Source organism: Amyelois transitella, chromosome 13, assembly GCF_032362555.1.
Source record: "Amyelois transitella isolate CPQ chromosome 13, ilAmyTran1.1, whole genome shotgun sequence".
Lineage (NCBI taxonomy): Eukaryota > Metazoa > Arthropoda > Insecta > Lepidoptera > Pyralidae > Amyelois > Amyelois transitella.
In genome coordinates, this window is record NC_083516.1 from 3,145,244 (window position 1) to 3,171,958 (window position 26,715).

At 35.7% G+C, this 26,715-nt stretch overlaps 2 protein-coding genes across 7 annotated transcripts in view; one reads left to right on the forward strand and one right to left on the reverse strand.

Moving 5' to 3' along the window:
* Positions 1 to 5: 5 nt before the first annotated feature.
* On the forward strand, positions 6 to 13,429 carry LOC106138283 (UNC93-like protein). 2 transcript variants are annotated; one of them, XM_060947258.1, is made up of 11 exons: positions 6 to 159; positions 3,114 to 3,343; positions 3,746 to 3,908; positions 4,688 to 4,811; positions 7,905 to 8,053; positions 8,538 to 8,656; positions 9,398 to 9,557; positions 10,076 to 10,216; positions 11,394 to 11,520; positions 12,055 to 12,175; positions 12,789 to 13,429. In XM_060947258.1, exons 2-11 carry the CDS (start codon positions 3,123 to 3,125, stop codon positions 12,922 to 12,924), a joined length of 1,461 nt encoding a protein of 486 aa, XP_060803241.1. In that variant the 5' UTR covers positions 6 to 159; positions 3,114 to 3,122; the 3' UTR covers positions 12,925 to 13,429. The 2 variants fall into 2 exon arrangements, with proteins under 2 accessions (XP_060803241.1, XP_060803242.1); XM_060947259.1 differs by lacking the exon at positions 6 to 159 and adding an exon at positions 521 to 816.
* An 815-nt stretch (positions 13,430 to 14,244) lies between these two features.
* LOC106138310 (translation initiation factor IF-2) overlaps positions 14,245 to 26,715 on the reverse strand; it is a 208,956-nt gene continuing 196,485 nt past the window's right edge. For all 5 annotated transcript variants that reach the window (XM_060947319.1, XM_060947318.1, XM_060947320.1 and 2 more), the window contains one exon: positions 14,245 to 17,562. In XM_060947319.1, the coding sequence (XP_060803302.1) occupies positions 17,314 to 17,562 (249 nt within the window). In that variant the 3' untranslated portion in view covers positions 14,245 to 17,313. The remainder of the gene's footprint in view (positions 17,563 to 26,715) is intronic.

The following is a 26,715-nucleotide window of genomic DNA, read 5'->3' on the forward strand; positions in this document are numbered from 1 at the left end:
GTTCATACAGTCACTGGCTGGATGTGGCCTAACAATCGTATTGTTCGAAGTTTAAAAAATAAATGAATGTTATTATGTACCTGTATGGTACCTACATACATAAATACATATATGAGTGATCTGTGAAATTGGATTGAGATTTTTTTTAAAGTGAAAGCGGTAGGTGAATAATTTTATTCTTTCTTTTATTTATTTATTTAACTTTGTATACACAACAGGTTGCAATCGATGACATAGTCAAAATTAATATAAACTTAACACTATGATCAGGACTGGAACCCAAAAACACTTTAACAGGACTATAGTTTTATTACTTTGAAATAAAAATATACTTTTGTTACATAATTTAACAAGTGTCCAACGAAAATGTGTTATTAATTTCGATTGGTAAATTCGAAGTGCAAATTAATAGCTTTAAATTGATTTTATCTTTTTGTCTGATATCTGATATGTATCGAACTATACGTGTATATACGTGGTAGACGGAGCCAACAGTCATGAAAAGACTGAAAGGCCACTTATTTGTATGTTCATGTCAAAATGTCTGATGTAACCATGTTTGATGTGAATTAAGATTTTATTATTTATTATTATAATAAGTCATTTATAATAAAAATTGTCCTCACGAACTGGTGGTAGGTAATCACAATCACCACTCACCATAGCCTTGTCATCTGATTTGATCAGTTTTACAACTGCTTTTGCTAACTGCAGGCTGCTAGACGACGACACATTATTGAATTACTTTGGTTCATGCCACAGAATACGAAAATTATGCCCTATTAAAGTGAGTTAACTTTTTGGCGGGAATTCAAAGTAGGTAACCATAATTTTTTAACATTACACAGTAAGTTCCTATTTACTTGTCTGTTCATGTCATTTAATAGTGGGTTATGATGGTTCAATGTTCGAAGGCAATCATGGGTGTAGGAGAATGAGTAATACCGGATTGAGTGACTTTTGTCACTGGCGACAAAACTGCTGAATCCACCGTTATTTTTACAATTTTTTTTTGATTGAGCCATGATGTGAATAACCCTGGATTGGGCTCTGGATATCTTCCTCTTGGCGTGTCGACATCCTTCCAACGATAAACTTATTTTACCACTATACTATTCTGCCATCATCAGTGACTGTGATAGTGGGCAGGGCAACAGGTGTCGTAAAAGGTCGTTTAAATACGAGTAATAACTTATATTATATATTATTTTCTCACTAGACTAAGCCTAATCTATTTATATAATAAAACAGTAAAAATATTTTGTCTGTACATTTAGTAGTTTTGACTGGATAGGATAGTCCCTCTATCACACACACACTTAGAATAAATAATAGAAAGCAAAAATATATATTTTTTTATTTTCTTATCTGTCTGTTTGTCTGTCTGGATAATTTACTGTCTACCATGTCGGTGGTAAGTCGTTATGTGTGAATACCCTTAATCTGCTCTTGGATCATGGTGAGTCGTCGATAGTCGAACGATTAAGGAGCAAGAATAAATATAACATAACGCACAGGTTCAAATCCTACCACGGTAGAAGTTAAGTTTGATTGCAAACCAATGCTTTTACGATGATCGAAAACATTGTGAGGAAACTGGTACATTCAGACAACTGGATATTTAATCATGATCCCAAATGGCTTAGGTTCCACTGCAAAGTTGGTGAGGTTGACACAGGAGTCGCTTCGTGTAAAATCTTTACTTACCCAATTCCGAATCGAGGTCATGGGCTTACCTCGGGCTCTACAGAGGAGAGGACGCGACTGGTACTAACGGCAGGAGTATAATCATTCGTACTTGAATCGTGGTCACATAAGGACTATTCGGGAACCAATCGGATGCGCGTGCGTGCATCCGTTCCATTGCGTCATCGAGGTCGTCTTTATACCTATGTTCTACTGCCAATGCCAGCAATGCATTTGGGGCAGTTGCACGAAGTCGCTAAACGATCATCGATCTCCGAGGGTCGGGGCCACTCACGCGCCAATTATCGATAATTATAAATACTTTACGCACATTGTTTGCTACACTCCTGTTCTGACATTGCTCAATCAAGCCATAGGTTTGTTTATATATATTGAGTATTTATGTTTAGTGTCTATTAGTTTTATTTAGGTACAACACAATTCTGCTGACGTATGACGAAAATTGACTATTATTATTCTTTTGGCGTTGAAATTTTTTTTGGTTGCGTCCTTATATTTGTCTGTAACCATGATCCTGAGCATTAGTATACCTACCAATACCAAAAATAATGCCCAAACCGAATGCGAAAAATGTTCTAGTCGCCCCATACGACGTTCTCGGATAGATAAGAAATGTTTAATATTCCACTCTGTCGGAAGCTTCGGTAAACTAATTTAATATGTAATCTAAAAATAATTGTAGCAATGAAGTTTACAGATCTCAATTCCGCCATTTCCGCCTTTCACGTTTCCGTCCTCTGGTTTTGTTTTGGTAGATACAGATATTGCTTACTGCCCTGACAATACGTTGGACCGGAACGAATCGGCCCTAACTGATAATATCCAGTTTCGACCGGTACCCTTGAATGTAAACTAGGAGAAGGGAATGTTACAGTTTGCATTTCTGCGACAGCTGAGACATCTGATTATTATTTTGATCCAATCTGCCTTAAATCCGTACCTTGGGGCTATAACAATAAATATCAGTAATAAGTGTATAAACTTATAATCACATCCTTCTCCTTTATGGGATAGACAGAGCCAAGAGTAAAAAAAAATCTAAAAGGCGTCATTTAGCTGAATTGCGTAATGATGAAATTGCGATTCAAATATAGTTTGCTAAATAAAATAATAGTTTGTTAGAAATAAAATAGCCTAAAATAATGGTGACGGTATTGACAATTTTGTGATAAAAAACTTGGGCAAAAGGTCTTTCATACAAGTATATTTATTCACGTTTTTATCCTTTACGGGGTGGACAGGGTTAATAGTCTTGGAAAGACTGTAAGACCGCCTTAAGCTGTATTGCGTGATGATGGAATTGAGATTCAAATAATGACAGGTTGCTAGTCCATCGCTTTAAAGAAGAATTCAAAGTTTATCAGCTTTGCTTTTGATTCCCAAAGATATTCTAACATTTTTCGCAGTAACTCAACATGGCAGACGACGTGGTCTTCGGCACGAACGAGAGATGGCGCATCAACCGCAACATCTTCGTCCTGGGGTTCGCGTTCATGGTCCACTTCACCGCCTTCCACGGGGCTGCCAACCTTCAGAGTTCGGTCAACAGCGAGGCGGGCGCAGGGACCTTCACGTTGGCGGCAATATACTTCTCCTTGATACTGTCCAATATCCTGCTACCAGCTGTGGTTATCAAGTAAGTTTGTCTTATTAGCTTTCGTCCGCGTGTAAAGTATGAAACACCTTATGTTCCTTTCCCTACTAATTCTTTGACTGACTGACATAATAAAGAGTGGATTGGTGAATACAGTAAAACTGACTTGGTTAATTTTTGTAAATAAATTTATAAGGGCAATGCATATAGAACGAGGTAGGTTTGAACTAAGTTCGAGACTTGAGTAAAGAGATAATTTGAAAGGGAGAAATACACTTGAAACATATTACCCTCCGTAGCAGTCGAGTAAAAATATCATCTGAGGTAAAACACAATCATTATTAATTTTTTATAGGTTTGTTTACATGAATAGTTGAGGTGGCCAATATAAATTAAAAAAAAAAATAGTTTTTTTTACAGCTAAATATATGTTCTATTTCACAGATGGCTGGGTTGCAAATGGGCCGTGGCGGTTTCCTTCGTAGCTTACATGCCGTTCATAGCCGCCCAGTTCTACCCGCGTCTGTACACCCTGGTCCCCGCAGGCATGATGGTCGGCTTCGGAGGGGGACCTCTGTGGTGTGCCAAGTGTACGTACTTGTCTGTGGTGAGTGAATATAGATATATAGAGGAAACTGCAATATTTTGGTGATTTAATGTGTAGCGAGAAATACCAATATGACATCATTACAGTTAATAATGCAATATGTTTCTTTGAGCAGCATTGCATGAAATAATGTAGGTATTCTCTGTATAGTAAATAGAAGAACATATCTACATGTAAAATTGTAAATGCTTAGTGATGTCAGTGTGTATTCATATACCAAATTGTAAGGTTTTTTTCACCCTGTAGCAGATATATTTTCAATTTTGTTCAAATAAATAAATACAATTCATTTGATAAAATAGTAGGAAAAGTGGGCAAAAATATTATACATATTCTTACCATAAATCCCACGGGTACTTTAGTTTTTATCAGGATGAAAGGATCCTTATATCCTTCCTTAGACTCTTGATGATAATAAACGTAAAATTTCAAGAATATTGGTACAGTAGATACCTAAATAAACTGAAATTAATAGTCGTAATATGGAAAAACGTTAGAACTTGAACAACAAAAATTCACTTTCGCATTTATAATATTAGTTGGGATCAGGATTTAACATTTCGCTTGATAAAAAATGGCTAGTTCTAACGTTTTTCCATATTACGACTATTAATTTCAGTTTATTGTATCAACTGTCGGGTTGATATAAGTGCTATAGAAATGACAAGATTCGTTTCTCTGTTTCGAAGTCAATGATGTTATTAACCTATGTCTGTTAACATCGGTATGTTTGTCACGCTTATCTCCGGAACTTATTTTAATATTTTCTCTTTGTGCAGGTAGCGGAGCCGTATGCCAAGCTGTCGGGGGTTCCCGTGGATGTGCTGGTGGTGAGATTCTTCGGGCTCTTCTTCATGTTCTACCAGATGGCACAGATATGGGGAAACCTTATATCCTCTGCTAGTAAGTTAAACTACACTTCATGATACGTGTGAAAAACAGACGTAACTTAGATCTTGCCAGAAATAAATATTACCTAATAATTTTCCTTGAATTAAATCTTAAGTAAACAATGGCAACACTTTCGATTTTGAAAAACAACAATTTTTTTAGCTAGTTATGTTTATATGACGCGGCCAAGTCTGCATTTACCCTAACGTCACACTTACGTAACGTGCGGCTGCGTTATATACCCTACCTTCCACCATAAAAACGCTACTACCCTGGAATATCTATCACCATCTTGCACTCTGCGCATACGCATCTCTTTTGATGTACAATTCCGCATTTAATTTGGCTTCGTTTACGCTATAATGTAAATTTGTTTTTGTATATTTTTCATATGCATATTTGAATTCTACGCTGTTTTCTATATACCTATATATCTACCTATCGTGAAATTGTTGCATGCCTTGATAAACATAACATGATTTATCTGATTTTACTGTCTACCTTCATAAGACTTTTCACCAAACATGCCTAATGATGAATACCTTGTACCAATATTTGAATTAATTACCTGAGTGGAGTCAGTCGAGTTGACTGAGAGTAAAGGTTGGTTCATCATCACATATTTATTGTAGCTCGCGTTTAATTTACTGATGATGTTATTTTATGGCATGTTTTCTAATTTAGGCCTCTTTCACTATCTAGTACCTAATTGAAAACGGATCGAACTGTGGAAATCTAACGGAACGAAAATAAAAATACGACAAGCTTATGCTCTCCCAGTATTGGGTAAATTCCTTTGCCATGTAAAATATAAAAAGTCATCCCGGAGTAAAAAAATCATGTGCAATCAAAGAGTTGAAAGCCGCTTCTAGCTGGAATGAAAGAAGATGGAAATTAAATTATGATTAACGAGATCACAGCAGTTAAAATTATAAAACAGCGGTTCATGAGATATGTTTTTATTTCGTGTGCTGAAAGTTGTCCAAGGTGTTGAAGAATCATTATTTATGAGAAGTTGCCTCACTTTGGTTGCGTTTGAAGGACCATGAGGAAATAAATATTATTAGTTAAATTTAGACTATAGTGAATTGAAATTTTTCTTCAGATTATTATAAAAATTGTACTTTTATTACTTACTGTATTAATTGATTGGGTTGCATTGAAATTCATATGAACTTATTTTTCAACTAACCAATATACTCTTGATTTTCGAAAAAATAAAATGTATGGCCATTGTTGAATTCAAAACATAGAAAATTTTACCTTTCATTATTTTCATTTTTCTTTTATTTAATATAGGTCAGGTGTATAGTGTAATCAAAATTTTATCAAGAAAGTACCTTATTTATTTTTATTCTCAAATATTTTATTTTGATAAAGATAATTTTGATAGATTAGGCTTTAGAGGGAATACAGGCCATCCTTTTTCCACGTAAATGAAGTCGCTGGTACCAACTAGGACAAAATTAAGTAAAACGTGTCATTTCACGGTCAAGGTGTTTTATAGTGAGTGGGTGGAACTTTGCAATGTTGACCTTGGTACAAATACCGGTTGTATTTTAATATTATATATAAAATTCTCGTGTCACAATGTTTGTCTCCGTACTCTTTCGAAACGGCTTGACCGATTCTCATGAAATTTTGTTTTTCATACCCACAAAATGCAAAACATAGTTTGCCGGAACTGCTAGTATTTCTATATTTATTTATTTTATACTTCGTTCGCGAAAGTCAATTCGCAGGGTTCTAATATCGGTAATAATATGGTACCGGTACAGGGCAGTGGTAGACAGATCTTAAAAAATACCTGAATCAAACCTTGCCTATAAATAAACCTCATTGTTGAATATTTTTTATACCCTCCCAAGTTCTCATAATTTCTCTCTCATTTTTCCCAAGTTCTTATATTTTTTACAAAGAGAGGGTATTTCGTTAGTACAGTTTCTTTTTCGTTTATAAGTATAGTGAGGCGATACGAAATATAACGGGTCATCTAATTAATTAATCTATAATATTTATAAACGCAACGCAGTTACTATTGAAGTCAACATACTTAAAGTCAAAACTACTGAGCGTATAAAACTGAAATTTTATATATATTTTCTTTGGAGATAACGAAAAATAGAGGATTTACCAAAATTCCATAACCGTTATTTTTGGGTTTGCGCGAGGGGTACTGCGAGCTTAATCTAGTATATGTTATGTACTAAACTAGTTTTCAATTCAAAAGACTCATAGATATTTAATTTATTCATTTATATGCACGACATTTTAATAGGTAACTTCCTGATACTACAAGATATTAATCGTGGCTTGATCAATTGATTGTAACCTTAAAATATTTTAAACTCGTAGGTACATACACATTGTCACATTTATATCCCTAGCGGGGTAGACAGAGACAATAGTTTTCAAAATACTGAAAGGCCACGTTAAGCTGTATGGCTAAGTGATGATTTTTTTTTATTTTATTTATTAAGGTACACATACAGACAGATAATTGCATTATTATCCTTAGGAAATGTATATATAATGAACAAGTAAAATGTTCAACTTTAGTGTACACAGCATGATCATGTAAAATGAGTCATTAACAGAACAAGAACTCAAACAACAAGACATTAAAACAAAAACAACAAAGTAGCTCAGATAGTTAGCACAAATCAATGGTTTTTATAGAATGTGAGGAAAAGGATACTATATAAATCGAGATTGAAATAGCGACAAGTTGCTAGCCCATCGCCTACAAGAAGAATCCCAAGTTTATTAGCCTTCCGTGACTTTTACGACATCCATGACATAGATATGGAGTGGTCCTATTCCAAAGTGCCGGAAACCACACGGCATGATTCGTATATTACAGAAAACCCACATTAATATCTATTAACTAAGGTAAAAGTGAAGGCACCTAATCCCTTAGATGTTACATAGGCTATTTCTGAAAATTTCCACGGGAACGAAGTCTATAAGTAAAAAACTACACAAGGAACCTTCAAGCCAAATTTGAAATCTCTAGATCAAGGGGTTTGGGCTGTCTTGATATGTTAGTCTTTTGTATATTTAGGTGAAAAGATTGATACTTATCAATTTCAACGTCGTTTTCAGTATTGTCATCGTCTCTCGGCGATGTAGCCCCCACATTGAACGAGACTCTGTCATATTCACCAGACAACATGACTCTTTTTCTTAATTCAACTGCAACGGACTTGGGGGAGAGCTGTGGCGTCAACTTCTGTAGTGGCAGTTCTTCACATGTAAGTATGCATTTTGATTTACTGACTTTCGCATTGATGTGATTGGTGGATGTCGTGACTGAGGGAATAGGCAAGCTTACAGGCTAGCCTGGTAGCGAAGAAAAAAAATGGTGCGTGCCAAAGCTCTTTCTGTGCAGATTGAAAAAGTCAGTCAAGGGAAGGCTAGTATAGGTACTTGGAAATCTGGATCTCAATTTCAAAACTCTTAAACTGAATCTCAATTCCATCATTAACACATCCAGTCGAACGTGGCCTTTTATTCTTTGGCTGAAAATATTTTACAAAGATTATATATATTTTACCCACGGATGAGGTATTTAGTGGATAAATTGTCGCCGTAGTCATTTTAATTCGCGTAGGTACCTGCTTTAAACCAATCTGTCTTACAAATGCTTCGGTTTGAAGCACTAGAACTTTGAAACATTAATAGCCTCTGCGTGGTGAATATAACGGAACAAAATGATAACTGAGGTTAAATTTTCAGGATAATGCAAACCTGAAGCCACCTTCTCCGTTGAAGATCCAAGTGATATCGGGCGCTTATTTGGCTTGTATGGCTTTTGCTGTGATACTTGTGGCGGTTGGAGTAGACTCATTGAAAAGGTATTGTTATATATACATACATTAATAAAATCCCGCCTCTTACCCGGAGGGGTGACGGAGAAAACGTCTTTTTTTGCTAGGATTGCTGCTTACATACTTCTTTCGTTTTATCAAAGTTTTAAGGTTAAATAACTCTTGACCATATCCAAGACGTCCTTAATATATGTACAAGCTAGTAGTTCAAACGGATGCTTTGTTGCCTGCGTCAAGCGATCTAAAAATGTGTAATATGGCATTTAGACTACGTTATGTTACTGCACACATATTTTGGCTCTATCTATGTATCCTTTCTTATTTTTTTTATAACTTTCTTCATGCAAGCTTCTTGGTAAGGGCACTCTTGACCTCATTTTTCGCCAAGAAGAGGAAAGTAACATGCAGGTTTATTCACCATGTTCTTCTACATACATACATTTATATGTATGTATGACATAGACGTGATTATTCACGTCTATATCCCTTGAGGGATAGACAGAGCCAACAGTCTTGCAAAGACTGATAGGCCACGTTCAGCTATTTGGCTTTAAGATAAAATTGAGATTCAAATAGTGACAGGTTGCTAGCCCATCACCATTAAAAGAATTCCAAGTTTGTAAGCTTAGTCGCCTTTTACGACATCCATGGGAAGAGATGGAGTGGTCCTACTCTTTTTTGTATTGGTGCCGGGAACCACACGGCACACCATGTTCTTCTCACCTGACAATACGACAATTACTTAGATTCCTTTCTGCCGACCATCAGGTACACATCAGGTCGCCGCACAGCCATCGACGGGAAGTCAGGGATCCGTCTCCTGGCGGTGACCCTTCGGCAGCTGCGGCACAAGTACCAACTGCTGCTGCTGCCTGTCATTGGTTATATCGGCGCTGAACAGGCTTTCATGGCCGCTGATTTTACGCAAGTAAGAAATATTATAAGGAAATTTAGATATCTACTAAAATAACGGTTTTTCTTTAAATTAAACTTAAGGAAATAAATATTTGTATCATAGTTTCTTTGTTATTTCTTCAAAATTTAATTCTAAATGAATAGGAAAAACAATCAGTCTTCAAACATTATATGAATGTTGTAGTGCTGCCACAACTTTATTTTATACCGACAGGCGCTTGTTTGTCTGCTTTGACATAACCAACTTTTTTTTTCAGGGTAGGGGGTATTTTGTTTCTCAAATTACCTAATATTACTTTTGTTTTTTTTTTTAGTGTCGTGTGGTTTCCGGAACTAAGGCGATTAAGGGATAGGTTTATAAACTTGGGATTCCTCTCTTAGGCAATGTTCTATTTGAATCTCAATTCCATCATAAAGCCATACAACTGAACGTGGCCCTTCAGTATTTTCGAGACTGTTGGCTCTGTCTACCCCGCAAGGGATATAGATGTAACTATATGTACCTATATAAATATATATTATATCTTTCAGGCGTTCGTAGGCTGCGCGTACGGCATCCACAACATCGGTTATGTGATGATCTGCTTCGGTGTGTTCAATGCTTTAGCAGCTCCCGTCGCAGGAGCAATAGTGAAGCTGACTGGACGCTACCCGGTCATGCTCACCGCGCTGGTGAGTCAACTTTTATTATCAATAATAATTATTAATTTATCATTTAGGCTCGAGTCACCCTATGACTATGATCTGGATTGGAAGTCAAGTTTTGCCAGGTAAGTTCTCAAAGGTAGGCTCCCGTCTAACCTCCGCAAATTTGCAAGGGAACCTAACTTTCATTGGATTATGGTTACAGGTTCACTTGCCTGCTGGTTTTCTACGTTGTTTTAACGAGTATTAGTAAGAAATCAAATTATAGAAATACAGGCTCTCAACTCAGACTACAGTTATTAGATGGCCGCGGTAATATTCAAACATGTGAAATAGAAAAAGAGAGTTATTCCGGTCTGATCTCCCAAACGGATCTTATCTTCATTATTATTTTCTCTTTTCTCTGATGTGATCCATTCTGAAAAATTTTCTATAGATCAGAATGAATTAGAAAATAATTAAAATAAAACGGATCTACTAAGGTTTCATCATATTTTGAGGATTAGACCGGGATAACACGAAAAAGAAATAGATTTATTTTTGAAATAGAATACAAGGTTTCACTTAATGACTTCTGACATACCTATTATTAAAGCTACCGCTTCCAAGTGCCATGTGGTTCCCGGCACAAACAGGCTAAAAACGAATAGGACCACTCCATCTCTTTCCCATGGATATCGTAAAGGATAGGCTTTTAAACTTGGGATTCTCCTTTTAAGCGGTGCGCTAGCGACCTGTCCCTAAATCCTATCATTAAGCCAAACAGCTGAACGTGGTCTATCAGTCTTTTAGGACTGTTGGCTCTGTCTAGCAAGCATGTAGTATCCATCAAGGGATATTGTCGTGACGTAAAAGAAGCGGCGGAATAAACTTTGGAACTCGCAGCATTATTATACTCCAGCTCTATTATTTCTTACTAGCTGTGCCCGCAACTTCGTCCGCGTGGAATAGTTATTTTGGGCATTATTGAAGCCCTTGAAGGATGAATAATTTTCCCCATTTTTTTCACGTATTTTCCATTATTTCCTTGCACCTTATAGTTGCAGCGTGATGTTATATAGCCTAAAGTCATCCTCGATAAATGGTCTATTCAACGCAAAAATAATTTTTCAATTCGAACCACAAGTTCCTGAGATTAGCGCGTTCAAAAAAACAAACAATCTCTTCAGCTTTATTATATTAGAATAGATTATTGTGTCAATAGATCCTCAACCTGTGCCTGCTGACCGCGCTCCTGCTCTGGAGACCAGACCCTGGACAATGGATGGTGTTCTACTTCCTCGCAGCCGTGTGGGGCACAGCTGATGCCGTGTGGCTTGTGCAAGTCAATGGTGGGTAAATAGTTTAGTTAATTAAATACATACATACTTTAAGTCACACCTCTTTGCCAGAGGGGTCTAAAGATCTATCCACTACCTAATTACAATACCTGCATACTTCATTCGCTTCATCCACATTCATAACTCTTTATAGTGGAATACGAACCAATAATTTATCATTTATTTGTAAAACATCTTAAAATTAAGAATCTTCTCGGTATCACACACAAATTATTTAATGCCGTATGGTTCCCGGCACTATAGAATAGGACCACTCACTAGGGAATAACTTATAAACTTTAAATTCTTCTTACAGGCGATGGGTTCACAACCTTAATTCCATCATTAAACCATATAGCTGAACGTGGCCTTATATTTTTTCCTAGACTGTTGGCTCTGTAAACCCCGCTAAGATATAGATATGACTATAGATATGTATGTTTGTGTATGTACCAATTTTGATGAAATTACTAAATCCCAGAGTTTAAAATCTGGAAAATCAAACGGTTAATAGTACCTACACTAATGTAGTTTCGTCTATTTCAGCGCTTTCAGGAATTCTGTTCCCCGGTAACGAGGAGGCGGCGTATTCCAACTTCAGGCTGTGGGAAGCCACGGGAAGCGTGCTTTCTTATGCCACTGCACCTTACCTCTGTGTGAGAACCAGGTATGATGATCTTTTTATAGTATTTTAATTTCTTTTTGTGGTATTGGTCTTTAATAAAGCGTGTGACGTAGTTTTTGAGGGTTTTTTAAATGTGAAAATGATGACGTTTAATTTAAATAAAAATAGGCTCAAACGGCTCAGAAGTATGGGTATAGTCTATGTTTAAAAGGATGCAGTTGTTTTAAATGTCACCCTGTATATGTCTAGTACACCATAATGGCTAAACTGCTTTGCAGGGTGGAGGGTCTCTGACTATGAAGGTCAATTGTGTAAGTCAGGTTTAACATGAAGCTGCTCCTATCTGACCCCGAAATTTTTGCAAAGGAACGTAATCCATATAGGATCATGGTTATACATCCAGTTCCATGAATGTGCAGATTTCTTTAACGGAAATTGGTATGCACTCAAACTAAAGTACGTATATATGTACGTATATACGTGTTCTATCACCGAATATCAATTTCATTAAATAGAACTTTTTATCCGGATTATTCACAGAACATTTTTTTAAAATACCACTCGCTATTTCCACGATTTGTTCTTTATGGAAGACGCAGCTATCAAAATACAAGAAAGCTCATTTGCTTACATTTATATTATTTATAAATTTCAGGCTCCAAGTCCTCCTGGGTTTATTACTACTGGGCTTCTCGGGGTATACCACCATAGAGCTGATGGAGTACCGCGCGAAGAGAGCTCATCATCTAGAGAGGAACTTCGAACTTGTCAACGGAAAAGAGAGAGAGTGATGACAAAAATAAACAAAAGATACTGTGTAGAGAAACAATACTCAGAATAGGAGACTCATATTCACTTATTTATTAAAAAAATGATGTTCAAGATAGGCAGTGACTACATCATTCTTCATGCACTATCTCTGCATACTTCTTTCGCTTCATCCACATTCATAACTTTCTTCATGCAAGCTCAGGTTTAGGGTACTCTTGACCTGACCTTACACCAGGACATCCCCGGAATCATCAATCATCTTCGCTTTTAAAGGGTAGAGGCACCTAATCTATTTCTTAGGGATTCTCAAAAAAACCGTTTATTTATTATACATACATACATACATACATATGATCACGTCTATATCCCTTGCGGGGTAGACAGAGCCAACAGTCTTGAAAAGACTGAATGGCCACGTTCAGCTATTTGGCTTAATGATAGAACCGAGATTCAAATAGTGACAGGTTGCTAGCCCATCGCCTAAAAGAGGAATCCTAAGTTTATAAGCCTATCCCTTAGTCGCCTTTTACGACATCCATGGGAAAGAGATGGAGTGGTCCTATTCTTGTGCCGTGTGGTTCCCGGCACTATTACAAAAAAGAATAGGACCACTCCATCTCTTTCCCATGGATGTCGTAAAAGGCGACTAAGGGATAGGCTTTATTTATTATTATTGTCTGTATTCAATAATTTAAGAAATATGTTTTGTAAATATTGTGTATTTTGCGTAAAGATAAAATAATATCTATGAATGTGTCCTTTTAACGTATTAATTCCTATTACCTGAGCAGTGTACTAATTGTTGTTGTTGTATTAGGCTTTGATAGTATTTCTAGGCTTAGGAATGTGCTGTTCATTATTTGTACATCAATTAATTTACAATAAATTTCATACTTTTTATGGAGTAATATTTTTTATATATTGATCCATAAAATATATGTATTAAAAACGTAACATGTATATAAGAGGAAGTATGAAAGTAGCGCCAATAAATGAAAAAATGAATTGTAATAAACTGGGTTGGCACATCATGAGAAGAGAGGAAGGTCACGTTACTATAAAGAGTCTGAAATATGGAAGTGAAAGGTTTAAAAATAGAGGAAGACCGAAAAAGAGTTGGATGGATGGCGTAAAGGATAGTATGAATAGAAAGGGAGTGACCAGTGAGATGGCAACTGACAGAAGTAATTGGAAAAAACTAACATACTGTGCCGACCCCACGTAGAAAGTGGGAAAAGGTAATGACAATGAAGAATATTTTTTATATATTAAGATTTCGGGAATATAATTTTGAAATAAGGTATATAAAAATTAAAGATGTAAATAAAACAAAAAAAGCGTTGTTTCAATAAATCGGTCAATTTATTCTTCTCATAAATACTTATGGATTGGACTGTACTCAGTCCGTACGACCTAAAAATCTACTTTATCTACTCGTAAGTACATGAATGCTAGTAACAGACTGACTTAAACACTGTTATACTTAAACAGTAACAAAAAAACAAATATTCATTCAACATCAAACATTGTTTTTTCATATAAATCGTCAATTAAAAGAAACATATTTATCATGTTTTTACATGATTCTGAACATCCTAAGATAAGAAAAAGTTAAGTGGTTTAGATCTTATAAATATATATACATACAGCAAAAATGATTTTTTTACTTGTCGATTTTACAATTACGAGAGTGAATCAAAAGTTCGTGGCCTAACCAAGAAAACAAATTCTTTTTAAAGAGAAATAATAAACAGTGATCGTGGGTTCGAAGCACAAATAAGTAAATCTTCAGAATGAATAAAAAACAAAGGAAAACAGCATGTTTGTTGCATACTGTTTTTCTGAAAAAAACTGAGGGTAGATTCGAAATTAGCAGACCCAAATCAGTAAAAGTAGAAAACTTCATGCAACAAAATAAAAGTGCGATTTTGTTTTCCTGTGTTATTCCTACATAATCCACTTTCGATAGATATATAATTCACAAATACATATTAAGTTTAAAGGAAAATTCCACATACATTTCACCATCTCGTACTCATTGAAAATAAAAAATCTAGACGAATAAAATTATTATTTATGTATGTAATCGTATATACATTTTATTTATACTTTATACATTGTAAGTCACTGGTCCGTCTTATGATACATTAGTTACAAATGAAAGCAGTGATCTACATTATATTAATATTATCAGCTAACACAAATTCGTCAATTCACTCTTTATAAGTATCTTTATATTTTAACGTCAGTTTAAAGCGTAGAACCGTAATACTCTTGAAAATATATTTTATTTTATATTAAAGGAAGACTGATGATAAGGCACAGGAGATTTAAGTAGAAGTTACTAGTTAGCACCTTTTCAAAATTCCGTTTAATTACTCAAATTTAAATTTATATTTTTCGAATATTTAAAAACAGCGTATTTTACAGTTTTTGAATACTCAAATTGGTGATGTAAAAATAATAAAAATTAATGAATCGCTTCAGTCTGTTTCAAAATATGAAGAAAAACGACCTCATATATACAGGTCGTAAAAATTAAATACAATCACTGATGCACAAAATATTGTTAAAATCGTATATACTGATCTATATACTATTTTGGCAATTAAGGAGATAACCACAGGTAAAAACCGTGTTTACTAATATTGACTACTCTTATGTAATTGGGTATGACATACATATATACAAAAAACTCAAAAAATACGTCTTTAAAATTATACTAACCATTAATATACTGTGTTTTTATCTGTAGTAATAATTTTATAAGTATGTAATATCTGAGCTTTCATTCAGGTGTGATGTACATAAATGCTATGTATAAATGACGCAAAAAATGACGCATAATATATACATTTATATAACTATACATTTGTAGTATAAGTGTATAAATTTGTGACCCTGTATTATACTTCCCTTGTAGCCTCAAATATTATGTGGTATTTATACATTTAGGCCATTTATATACAAACAATATTACTATCATTAAGTAGACACATACATATATTATCTCAGGGTCTTTTAGCACCGAAACTTCTTTATTTAAAAAAATTGTGACAAACATTTTTGTATGTAGTTTAGGTCATAAGAACTCAATAAATATATTAGCTGCTTTTAGTTTTGAAAATATTAAGTCTGATATTCGGTAAAGGTGCGGACAGATTATGTAACAATTTTTTGTTCTTTTTTAGGTTTCCGGGTAGGCAATGATGATTCATTGCTTATCCAGAAACCTAAAAAAGACTTATAAATCCATAACATATCTTTAAATCATTAAAGATGTATTATGGATTTTAGTCATTAAAGATGTATTGTGGATATATAAGTCTTTCACTGTGAGTGATTTAAGGATTATGTTAATTTCAAAGATTTTCCATTTCCACTTCGCCAGCTTGCGCCCCGCACCATCGCATCTAGAGTATACGTATACGTGCACGTGTTAGTTATACATTTGAAGGTAACAATAATAACCTGTTAAATACATCAATACTTAAGATGTTTCATAAAATTTAGTGTCCACATTACAATGAAATATGTTTTACAACATTTCACATGTTTTGTTATATAATTTATACGCACCTTAATATCGGAAATACTGTTTTAAAGTAATTTACAAATATTAGTGTTACTATTTGCCATTTTTCCTCTTTTATCTATAAAAGATAGATAGATATAGATAGAAAGATAGATAGATATAGATAGAAAGATAGATAGATAAAGATAGATAGCTAAGATAGATATAGATGATAGACAATTAATGGAAAATTAATTAAGCAAAACATGTAAGGAAATTACATAACAACAAACTGTACAAGGGCACATACAAAAACATTTCACAATTATTTTCAACACTCAATACATTTGGACGGCAACACGTTACCTATGACAAGTTTATTTACAGTTAATAAAATTAATTACCTAAGTAAATTCTAAAGCGCCTTAAAAGATAACTAAATGCAAAATCTACATCAGGAAGACTTTACGATTGTGGAAGTGACTAATACTCTACTATAACTAGAATTATTATGATTACCGTGTGGAGCTGCCCTTATTGATCAAACACCTAAAATATAAGCTGCTGGATCAGATTCTATGGTTTAAAACAATGTTATATATACATATAATGCTTAAAAGAACGCAGCTCTAGTTAAATTTGCAAAAAAAAAAAATCGTTTTTTAATAGTTGGTGATTATTATTGGACCAAGTTGCAGATGGGTGGTACTCAAATACATTTAAATTTCAGACACAGTTTTTAGTGACTTTTTTATTGTATTCTCTATCAGATAAATGTAACCTATTCCTTTGCCTTCACGGATAAACAATTAAAAACTCTATCTAAAATTAATGCAGTAAAACAAAAAAAAAAAACGCGATATAGAAATAGAACGTATTTAAATTTGTTTTTTTTTTAACTAGGACTGGTGGTGTTGCTTCTTGGTTCCGATTTGACTGAAGTACCATTGATTTTGGGCCCGGTTGCCGGTTGAGTTGAAGTGGTCGGGTTGAGGGCCCGGCATTGACTGCAGGTTTCTAGTCGACTAGCGAGCGCCATTTTGAGTTTCAGCGCCGGGCCAAGCTTCATTTGTAGCATTCCTGTTAGCTGTTCTTCTGTGACGAGGGGCAGCACAGCGCCGTCGATTCTTTGGTCTCTGAAGTTCTGCAAAGATGAGAGTTACAATGTTAATATATTTTAATAAGCTGATTAATTTAAGAGCTTTCTAGAAGTTCTGGCCCGCTGCACGATGTATGCATAAAGTGATTATCCTTTCCGCAAGGCAAATTATATACTCCTTATACTTTCGGTTGTGCGTTTTCTGTGACTTATCTCAAAAATGTGCGAAACGTACAAATTAGATAATTGTTGTATGAAAAGCAACTTCAATGCTGGGGTGGTAACGGGTTTATCCTCCGCACATACCTAGTATACTTCAGCTGCTTCTCTTCTCGTACAGATTGTAAAAGTCATTAAGTGAAAGGCTTATAAACTTGGGATTCTTCTTATAAGCAATAGGCTAGCAACCTATCTCTATTTGAATCTCAATCTTATTATTAGGCCATACAGCTGAACGTCTTGAAAAGGCTATTGGCTCTGTTTACCTACATAGGCACTAAGTTTGAATTAAAGTTTATCGAATATAATTGAATAGGTTCAGGATCGCCCGCGTCCGGCACTTGTCGTTGTAGCGCGCTCGAGGTGACGAGGTACTTGTCTTATTTTTATTAATCCAAATTGGTAATTGATTTGTCTAATAAGTGAATTAGTATTTATTTGAAGTAATCGAGTACTCTATTGGTAACATACTTATATGATTTTCAATATTTCGTCTAATCCGAGAGATTTAGAATAATTTAGAATTATTGATATTATTAACTTGCAACCTGTACTGTAAGACTTTAATTTTTTTTTAAATAATAATACAAGGACGTACTTCGCCATATAAAATAAATCTCACCAATTCATCGCTAATAAAATAAACACAAATGTTTAAGAGACTGGATGAAAGCACGTAGCGACGTTAAGTGTCAAACCGAGAAAATTGTTGAAATGAAAAGCATCAAAACGATTCGCGGCGGTCGGCGGCAGGTCGCGGCCGCAGCGTCCAGCGACCTGTCATCTCCGCGGGAACGTTGACAAAAAGCGCGCCGCCTACGTGACGTCCTGCCTCCCCCGCCTCCCCCGTACCCCCGCCGCATCTCACAGCTCTTTGCCCCTCGTTCCTCCACGCTCGACCACTTTTTACCGCGCGACATTTGCCCGGAGTTCGATCCGTGTCATCCGACGTATTCCTTTTTTAAATTGCGCCGTCGTTCGATTTTATTTTTTTAATTTTATATGGCTTCGATGCCAGCCGCCGGCGGACCGGTAAAAAGCAATAGCGTATAAAAAACTCTATGAATAATTAAAGTGAGATCGCTACTGGCTAGATCATGGGAACGGAATTACTTAGCAGCGACAGGTCGGCGGCGGCCGCGTTCGCTCTGAAGGACAGGTCAATTTGCGGGACTCATTTCGTTCCTTGCCATTAGCGATCTGCGTCAATTGGCCATGAAGAAGTTTAGGAATTATTTGAAACATTTCAAGGAGACAGGAGTGAATTAGACTGGAACGAGGGTTCGACCCGGATAACCTTCGGTCGGTTTGGTTGGAGGGCATGTTTACGTATAATGGGGGTTATGGCGCGGTTCGGGATTCTCTAATGCCCGTGCCCGGGGGTTACGAGTGACCCCGCTGCGGTTAAATGAATCGGAATGATATTTAAGAAAATTATTTAATTGGGGGTCAAATTACGGGTTCGGGGAATGAGCGCAGACGCCGATCTTCTTGTTCATTGGGTTTTCGAAATGTATCAATGTCGTAATATTTTCATCGAAGTATGTTTGTTAGCTTCTTCAAAATGAGAATGGCTAAGTATATTTATAACTATGAATAATAATTATTTATATTTTATATGATAAATATACTTTAAAATAATTAATCTGATTTCACTGTTATAAATCTCAGAAATGTCACTGTCAGAAATCATAGAAAACGTAATTACATTCCATTATCACTCATTTCTTCTAATTTATTAAAAGCTACAAAACTAAATTGAAACAAGTATAAACTAAATACTTAGTCTTCAGTGTTTTGTAAGTAGGTACTATAAACGGCAGCTGCAGCAAGTGAAGACAAACTTGTATCGCAAGTGAAATTATCATCACTCAACTTATTTTTGCAAACAAAACTCATTGTTGCCTTCGCTTAAATTGCCCGGGAGGAGCAGCGCGATAACTTCTGATCCAGGGCTGCCAACCTCAAATTTTATCTATACCTATTCACTATAAAATATAGAAACAGACGAAAGTAAAAGAAATAAGTATTTGATAAAATAACGAATCTGGAAGCGTTAATCTTTACACGCGTAACAGGTGCACGAACAAACTAGACGTCTTTTTCCAATTGGCGCTACGCGATATTTTACTCCTGTGACAGGATAATGGAGGCGAGCTGGCAACCCTGCCCGCGCTATATTTACAGTTGTATAGTTAACAGGGCACGGATACTGCGTATCGCCTGTGGCCATGAACCGATCTTAAATTGCGGCGTGCGGCGTGGAGCCACAGCAGCCACGTCCTGTGAACAGGTTGTCGGGGAGCAAAAAAGGTTAAAGTATGCTCCCCCGGGGTCGCGGGGGGTGGGGCGGCGCGCGAGGGGGGACAGCCGGGCTAATGACAGGGGCGGCGCGGCGCCCGCGGCGGCTACCGCGCAAATTGATGCCTGCGCCCTCTAAGAACCTTTTCTCCCGGCTAGTGATGTGCCCACTCGATAACTGCGACAACCGAGCTCGCGCTAGAATTATTACGGTGCAATCGCGCAGGTGCGATCCGTAATGGTCTACGGTGTTTCTGTTTCTAATTATTGGAAATGTTAGTCGCAAAACTCACTCCAAGCGCTCCCGATCAGTTTAATGCATCTCCGTTAAAGCGACTATAAAATCTTTGCGATCGAGATCGGTAATTATAATTATTAGGTTATATAATTTACAGCCAGCGATACGCAATTAGAAAATGTAGAACGGATATGCATTCCAGTAAGCAAAACAAACAAAGCAACATTAGCAACATGTAATTTCACCGCACGGTAATGACAGACTATCGACATCGATAATCGCGGTAGAGATAACATCACTATTCGGAGGCCGCATGACTCTATAAAGATTGCTATTAACTCTAAAGCACAGAGCGACTTATATTTAGAGGCTGCCGTGGACCGTGGACCGGCCAGTGTAATTATCAGACCATCGCCAATGCTGGCCATCTTTTTATTTTATTTTTGATACCGTTTATTTTTTAAAAGTAAGAGGTAAGGGGTCATGGGACGGACGCATTTTTTGGTTTTTTACTTTTTAACCAGTTGTCGTTTTGGGCAATTGTGAGGCTACTTTCTAACTTTTACTTTGTAATAGTATTCATTATGTGAGTTGGTACTTAATGATAGTATATGTACCTATATAAAATATTATATGCTACATTAAATAGAAACGTGTGAATAATGTCATGTAATAAGCTCGATCATTATTAATGATTCTATATCGATGCAGTGTATGGTCACTAAAAAGGTTATAAATATTCTTAGGTATCTCCTGTAGTTAATTTTAATGAATTCCGTTTCTCTTAGGTATATTATTTAATCGACTTTTGCTATTGTATCTTAGATGCAGTGAAAAACCTATCCGTCTGGTACTAAAACGTATGAGTTATTGGTTTTTGAAAGATAGGTTTATCCTTTTCGACACTTAGATCAAATTGAGAAAGTAGAAAATAATAATGACATAGGTATCTGAATCTGAAGTAGGATTAGAATTTTATAACATAAGTATAAAACTTAACGGCTCCGTATCATAAGCTCAGAGGAATTTCAAATGGGCCTTAAAACAACAATAGAGATTACTTTACTCATTTTGTAAGAAAACTTATCAAACGCGAGATCGGCGCGGTCGCAAAAAGCTCCTACATAATAATTGGAAAATAGCCTACGTAGAGTGGGAGTGGCGCGAGTGGGATAGAGACATATTGCGGAAACGGCTCAAGTGAAAGCGAGATGACGATACTATCGCTTGTAGGTGGGCGGAGAAACTGAGCCCGAATAGGTACGGGCGCATCCGATCTAAGCCGAGCGGATACCGCCCAGTCACTAATGCTAAGCACAAACGACCAACTTGTTTGACCTCTGCTTTTTCTTCTCTGCGTTGTTGGCTGAGGTCAAGCGAAGTTGGCGGATTTGTTACCAACAATGTTTGCAATGCAATAGTTATTTCCTTTCTATAGCAGTTAATCGGATACGTTCGTATTATTATTTTAAGCGAGGAGATAAAATTTCGTGTTAAAAGATTAATCCAACTTTATAGGTCTTAGTAAGGGTGCCCTTTGTGATAGACGTACAATAAATTATACCATAAAAAACGATATTTCGTGGCTCCGGGACTAACACTAGATAGAAGAAGGAGATTTACTAAGACATTTAAATATAGATACTGTATATGACCAACTATGCAATATGTTCTTACAGTAGGTACAAACTACCGCTTATAAATTGAAGTGGATTTAATAACAGGCAAAGGGCAGGCAATTGTAATGCCTTTTCTAATTGTAAGAGGAGTGCAGGAAGTGTGGTGTGAATGATGCCACTCGTGTTCGTGCCATAGTCTTAAATTGTTTTTGTGCCTGCTTAGGGAGTTGTAGTTTTATGATTTAAAATCGGCCTCTGAGGTATAGTGGAAAAGTATGTAAGTACTCGCCTCTGAGTCGAAAAGTTCAGATTTTGAATAGGTTTTTTTTTATAAAAACAGTTATTTTTTACTTTCTACCATACTTACATAGACAACTTATACAAAACAGACGTTACATTTTGTACCGAAGCCAAAAGATAATCTTACTCATTTTTTTTGTGTTCTATCCATAAATGAAATTAAGTTAACGATGAATAGGTATCGAGTACGCTTATCGATACATCCTGCACGCACTTAACTCACTAACTAACTCACTATCAGACATCTCAACACATTCAAGAAGTAATTATAAACCGGCGGACCTCGTTACGAATCCAACAAATCCTTTAAAAGGTGTAATAAGTAGTGATGCGCAATTCCATCGATACGAAGTGCAATTTAATCGATACCTTAAGAGGTGTACACACTCAAATATTTGCATTTTATATTGAAATGTTTGCTTACAAATAAAAAGGAGCTAAGCAAAATTAATATAAGCATTTTGAGAATTTTTTCTCAGTTCGTGCATGTGTACCATTGTAACTTTTCACATATTTGTGGGTATTATTTAGGCAAACTTCTATTATATTGAAAAAAAAAAGCAATGCTGTATATTAAAAAGATTGTGCTGTAAAATAATACCCTTATGTGAACACACCTTAAGTCAAGGCACTTTAAATTGAACATCGAGAGGTTAAGATAAGGTTATTTAATAGCAAAAGTTAATTAGTACCGCGGGTTGAGTGTCCGGCGGTCCCGGGTTCGATCCCGTTAAACAAACATTTGAGATGCGCATGCGCAAGCCCGTTACGCACGGAATAATGACGAAACAGAAGGTTACGTTTGTTTTGTGAGAGTTGAGAACTGGTATCTCAATTATTTCTATAGGTGTATATTTTTTGGACGGCAACTGCGGTTAGTCATTTTCGTCCCAAAATCTATTTAATTTTTATGAAAAAAAAAGCAGGAAAAATACGCATTGGTATGTCCATAAATATTTATCATCCATCGGGAAGACATTCACATTCACAAATGAGTAGTTTAGGCATTTTTAAGTTTTTCCATACAAAAGAATTCAACGAGTCGTTACAATAAAACAATTTACGATAATAAGAATTTATATATAAAAAGGTCTGGTTGAGACATTAACACACAGTCCAAACTGCTGGGTCTATGTGTGTTCTAAGAGAGGAATTCCCGAAATATCTGCGGGAACGGAAATAAATAGGGTTTCTGGCATTATGTGAGCGGAGCCGCGAGCGTACACTAGTGAATTTATACAGGAGATGAAAGATTACATTCTGCATACATACATACGTATGATCACGTCTTTATCCCTTACGGGGTAGACAGAGCCAACAGTCTTGAAAATACTGATAGGCCACTTTCAGCTGTTTGGCTTAATGATAGAATTGAGATTCAAATAGTGACGGGTTGCTAGCCCATCGCCTAAAAGAAGAATCCCAAGTTTATAAGCCTATCCCTAAGATTACATTCTGGGTTAATTTTAATTTGTGTTTGAAGTTGGGGGTCAGGTATTGACTTAGCTGAAGTGGATTTCGTGAAGTATATTTTTGTTTGGTATGCAATCCAAACGATGTTTGGACATATCTTTTGTAAAAATAAAATAATCATCATATGAATGTGTTCCCGGTTGTATTCTTAGCTGTAGAAAAATTAAGCTGTTAATCACGTCTTACGGGGTAGGCAGAGCTAACAGTCTCGCAAAGGCAAAAAGGTCTCGTTCAATTGTATGGCTTAATGACAGAGTTGAAGTGGCAAGTAGCTAGCCCGTCACCTTAAAATATAATCCCGAGTTTATTAGACATTCCTTTAGTCGTTTCACGTGTTCTATTGGAAAAAGATGGAGTTCTTTTCATTTAAGTGCCGGAGACCACACAAGAGGTATAGTGAAAGGGAAGTAAATTGTCAGTGAATCAGAAAAAAATGTTTGTTAATCATAGAGTGTTAAAGACTATTTATGTTACGGTATGAAAAAGTATAGGCGGAATTTTGAAATTTGCTTAATAAAGGTTCGGAAAGAGAAGAATGCAGATTTTTTTATTTCTGCTGTGTACAAATATTATCAATAATAATAACGATATTACCATGTGAAAATTGCAACTTTAAAAACAAAACTGTACCATTTGACCTAATCTAAGGCATAATAAGGTTTAAAATAACTAAATTTAAATATTTAACAATATAGTCAACGATAACTGTGGATTAAATACTAATATAATAATAAACTCGACCTAACCAACGGGAACTTAAACCAACAACCCAACCCATTTGCATTAGGAATAATAGAGACACAATTCTACTACATGTATACGAGTAAACGCTTTCGAAACGTGAATCGATACATTCGATTAACGATAATAACAATCCAGTAATCGGTATCGGTACGTTAGGCCAGTGAAACAATCTAGTTGTATCATCGACTGACTCGATACTATCGCACTCGTGCCACTTGTAAACTTGTAGTGATGAGACGTTTGTTAAAGTTATCGACTTTTGTAGTATATCTTGTTAATGTGCTAATCATCATCGATCATGCAAATTTTTTATATTAATTTTTACTTCGTTTTACAACATTTCCTTGTAACAGCTGAACTTCGCTTTCGAATCTTTTAGCTATATGTCTACTACGAAAAAGATAAAAAATGTGATGTAATTGATACAATAATGTGTATTTTTTTATGGTTCTCATGTCAAATATATTCAAAATTAATCCGTTTAAATTTTCTTAGATAATTATAAATTTTATTCCAAAAAGATAGGTCTACATAAAATGCTGACGTTTGTGAGACAACAGGAAATAATAAATGCAATCAACTGATTTGAGAAAATAATCGACATCATTAAACCAAAATCGCATTCGCCCGTCCCTAGCCGCGCAGGAGTAGCGGTCGCGTGCCGGCGCGGCGCGCCCTCGTGAAGAAAGTGGCGGGTCGATATTACAGATAGTAATCTTTGATTTAACTGCACTATTGTTAGTTTTACCGCCTTTTTAGGGAAACAATCGGGCTTAGTCTTACTTGCTGGTTAGCGTTAAATGGTTCAGATAACGATTCGACGGTTGGTTAATTATTATAATTCCATTGTTGTACTCCATTAACACAACTAGACCTCGACAATGAAATGTATTAAGGAATATAAGTCGGTAATTTTCTACTTAGATTTAAGTTAGTATTAGACAAATACCGTAATGTAATAGAAATTAACCTTAGATATTCTTAGAACTGAATATGCTGCGGGCGGGTCAAAGTATAAAGAGAAATAGCGGATCCCCTAAGCATAATGATAGAGGATGCTGAACACATGCAAAGACGAGAGTGAACAGAACTTAACCATTAAATTAAGGTACTTTATAATTACATATTCCAGTGACATCAGCAACATAAGAATACCCAGTTCTACAATAAAATTATATGCGTTGTCATCACCTTACACGTCTTCATCCTGATAAAAGCTCAATTACAATCTAAAAAGCCTGTGGTCAGTTCTCATAGCCGGCTGACCACTACAAGTCTGGCCGGCTTGCAAGGCGATGTGCCGAGTTCCGATCTGATATTCACATTAGCAAACCTTGTTGTACTATGGTGCAGTCAAGTTGGTACATTTGTTATGCGAGCGAAATGTAGGCTAGGTTAGTTCCTGGTGCAAACAATTAAATTTTATATATTCAACACGTTCAAAATGATGAATTAACAAATTAATTAACATAAATATGTCCTTATATTATATATTTTAACCTGATCTTATAACATTATCTCAGAGTATAAACTTATTAAATTTAGTGCCTGCAATCATAAATGTAGCGGTATTTGGTATGATCTCTTAAGGGCTTTCACTATAATATAATATTTGTAAACCATATATTTAAAGATTTGTATAAAATTTTTTGAAATAGATAATGTCATCATCGTAAAAAAAGATATTTTGAAAATAGAAGAGTATTTCTATTGAAAATATTTGCTGTCAATTTTGAACATGATAAATTTGGCAATTTACAATATTCTACCGAATATAAGTTACCTAAATCCTACACATAATCAAAATAACTCTTACCCTTAAAGCTAAAGAACGAAATTCAGATAAAGTTTAAACATGGTATTTTTTTAATGCATTAAGTAGTTACATAACGATAAATGTTTAATTTTCTTTAATTCTTGGGATTAATTGTTAGTGCCATGAGGAACACAGGCTATCGGCTATTATAACTAGAATCGTTATAGGAACACGCTGCTTTCATCGGATAACTGGTCCAACTCATACGCCGTATAAGGGCAGCGGATGTAGGGCTCCTGTGCCCATGCAGGTGAAAATACTAAGGCTAGTCTATCTGAACATGGTTAATTAGGGTTAACTAACCGTAAACAATATGCTTTATGGTTGTTTTGAAATATACATTTGTACATATAATCACGTCTTGCGGGGTAAACAGAGCCAACAGTCTTGAAAAGACAGATAGACCACGTTCAGGTGTTGTTTGGCTTAATGTTAGAATTGATATTCAAATAGTTACAGGTTGCTTAAAGAAGAATCCCAAGTTTAGA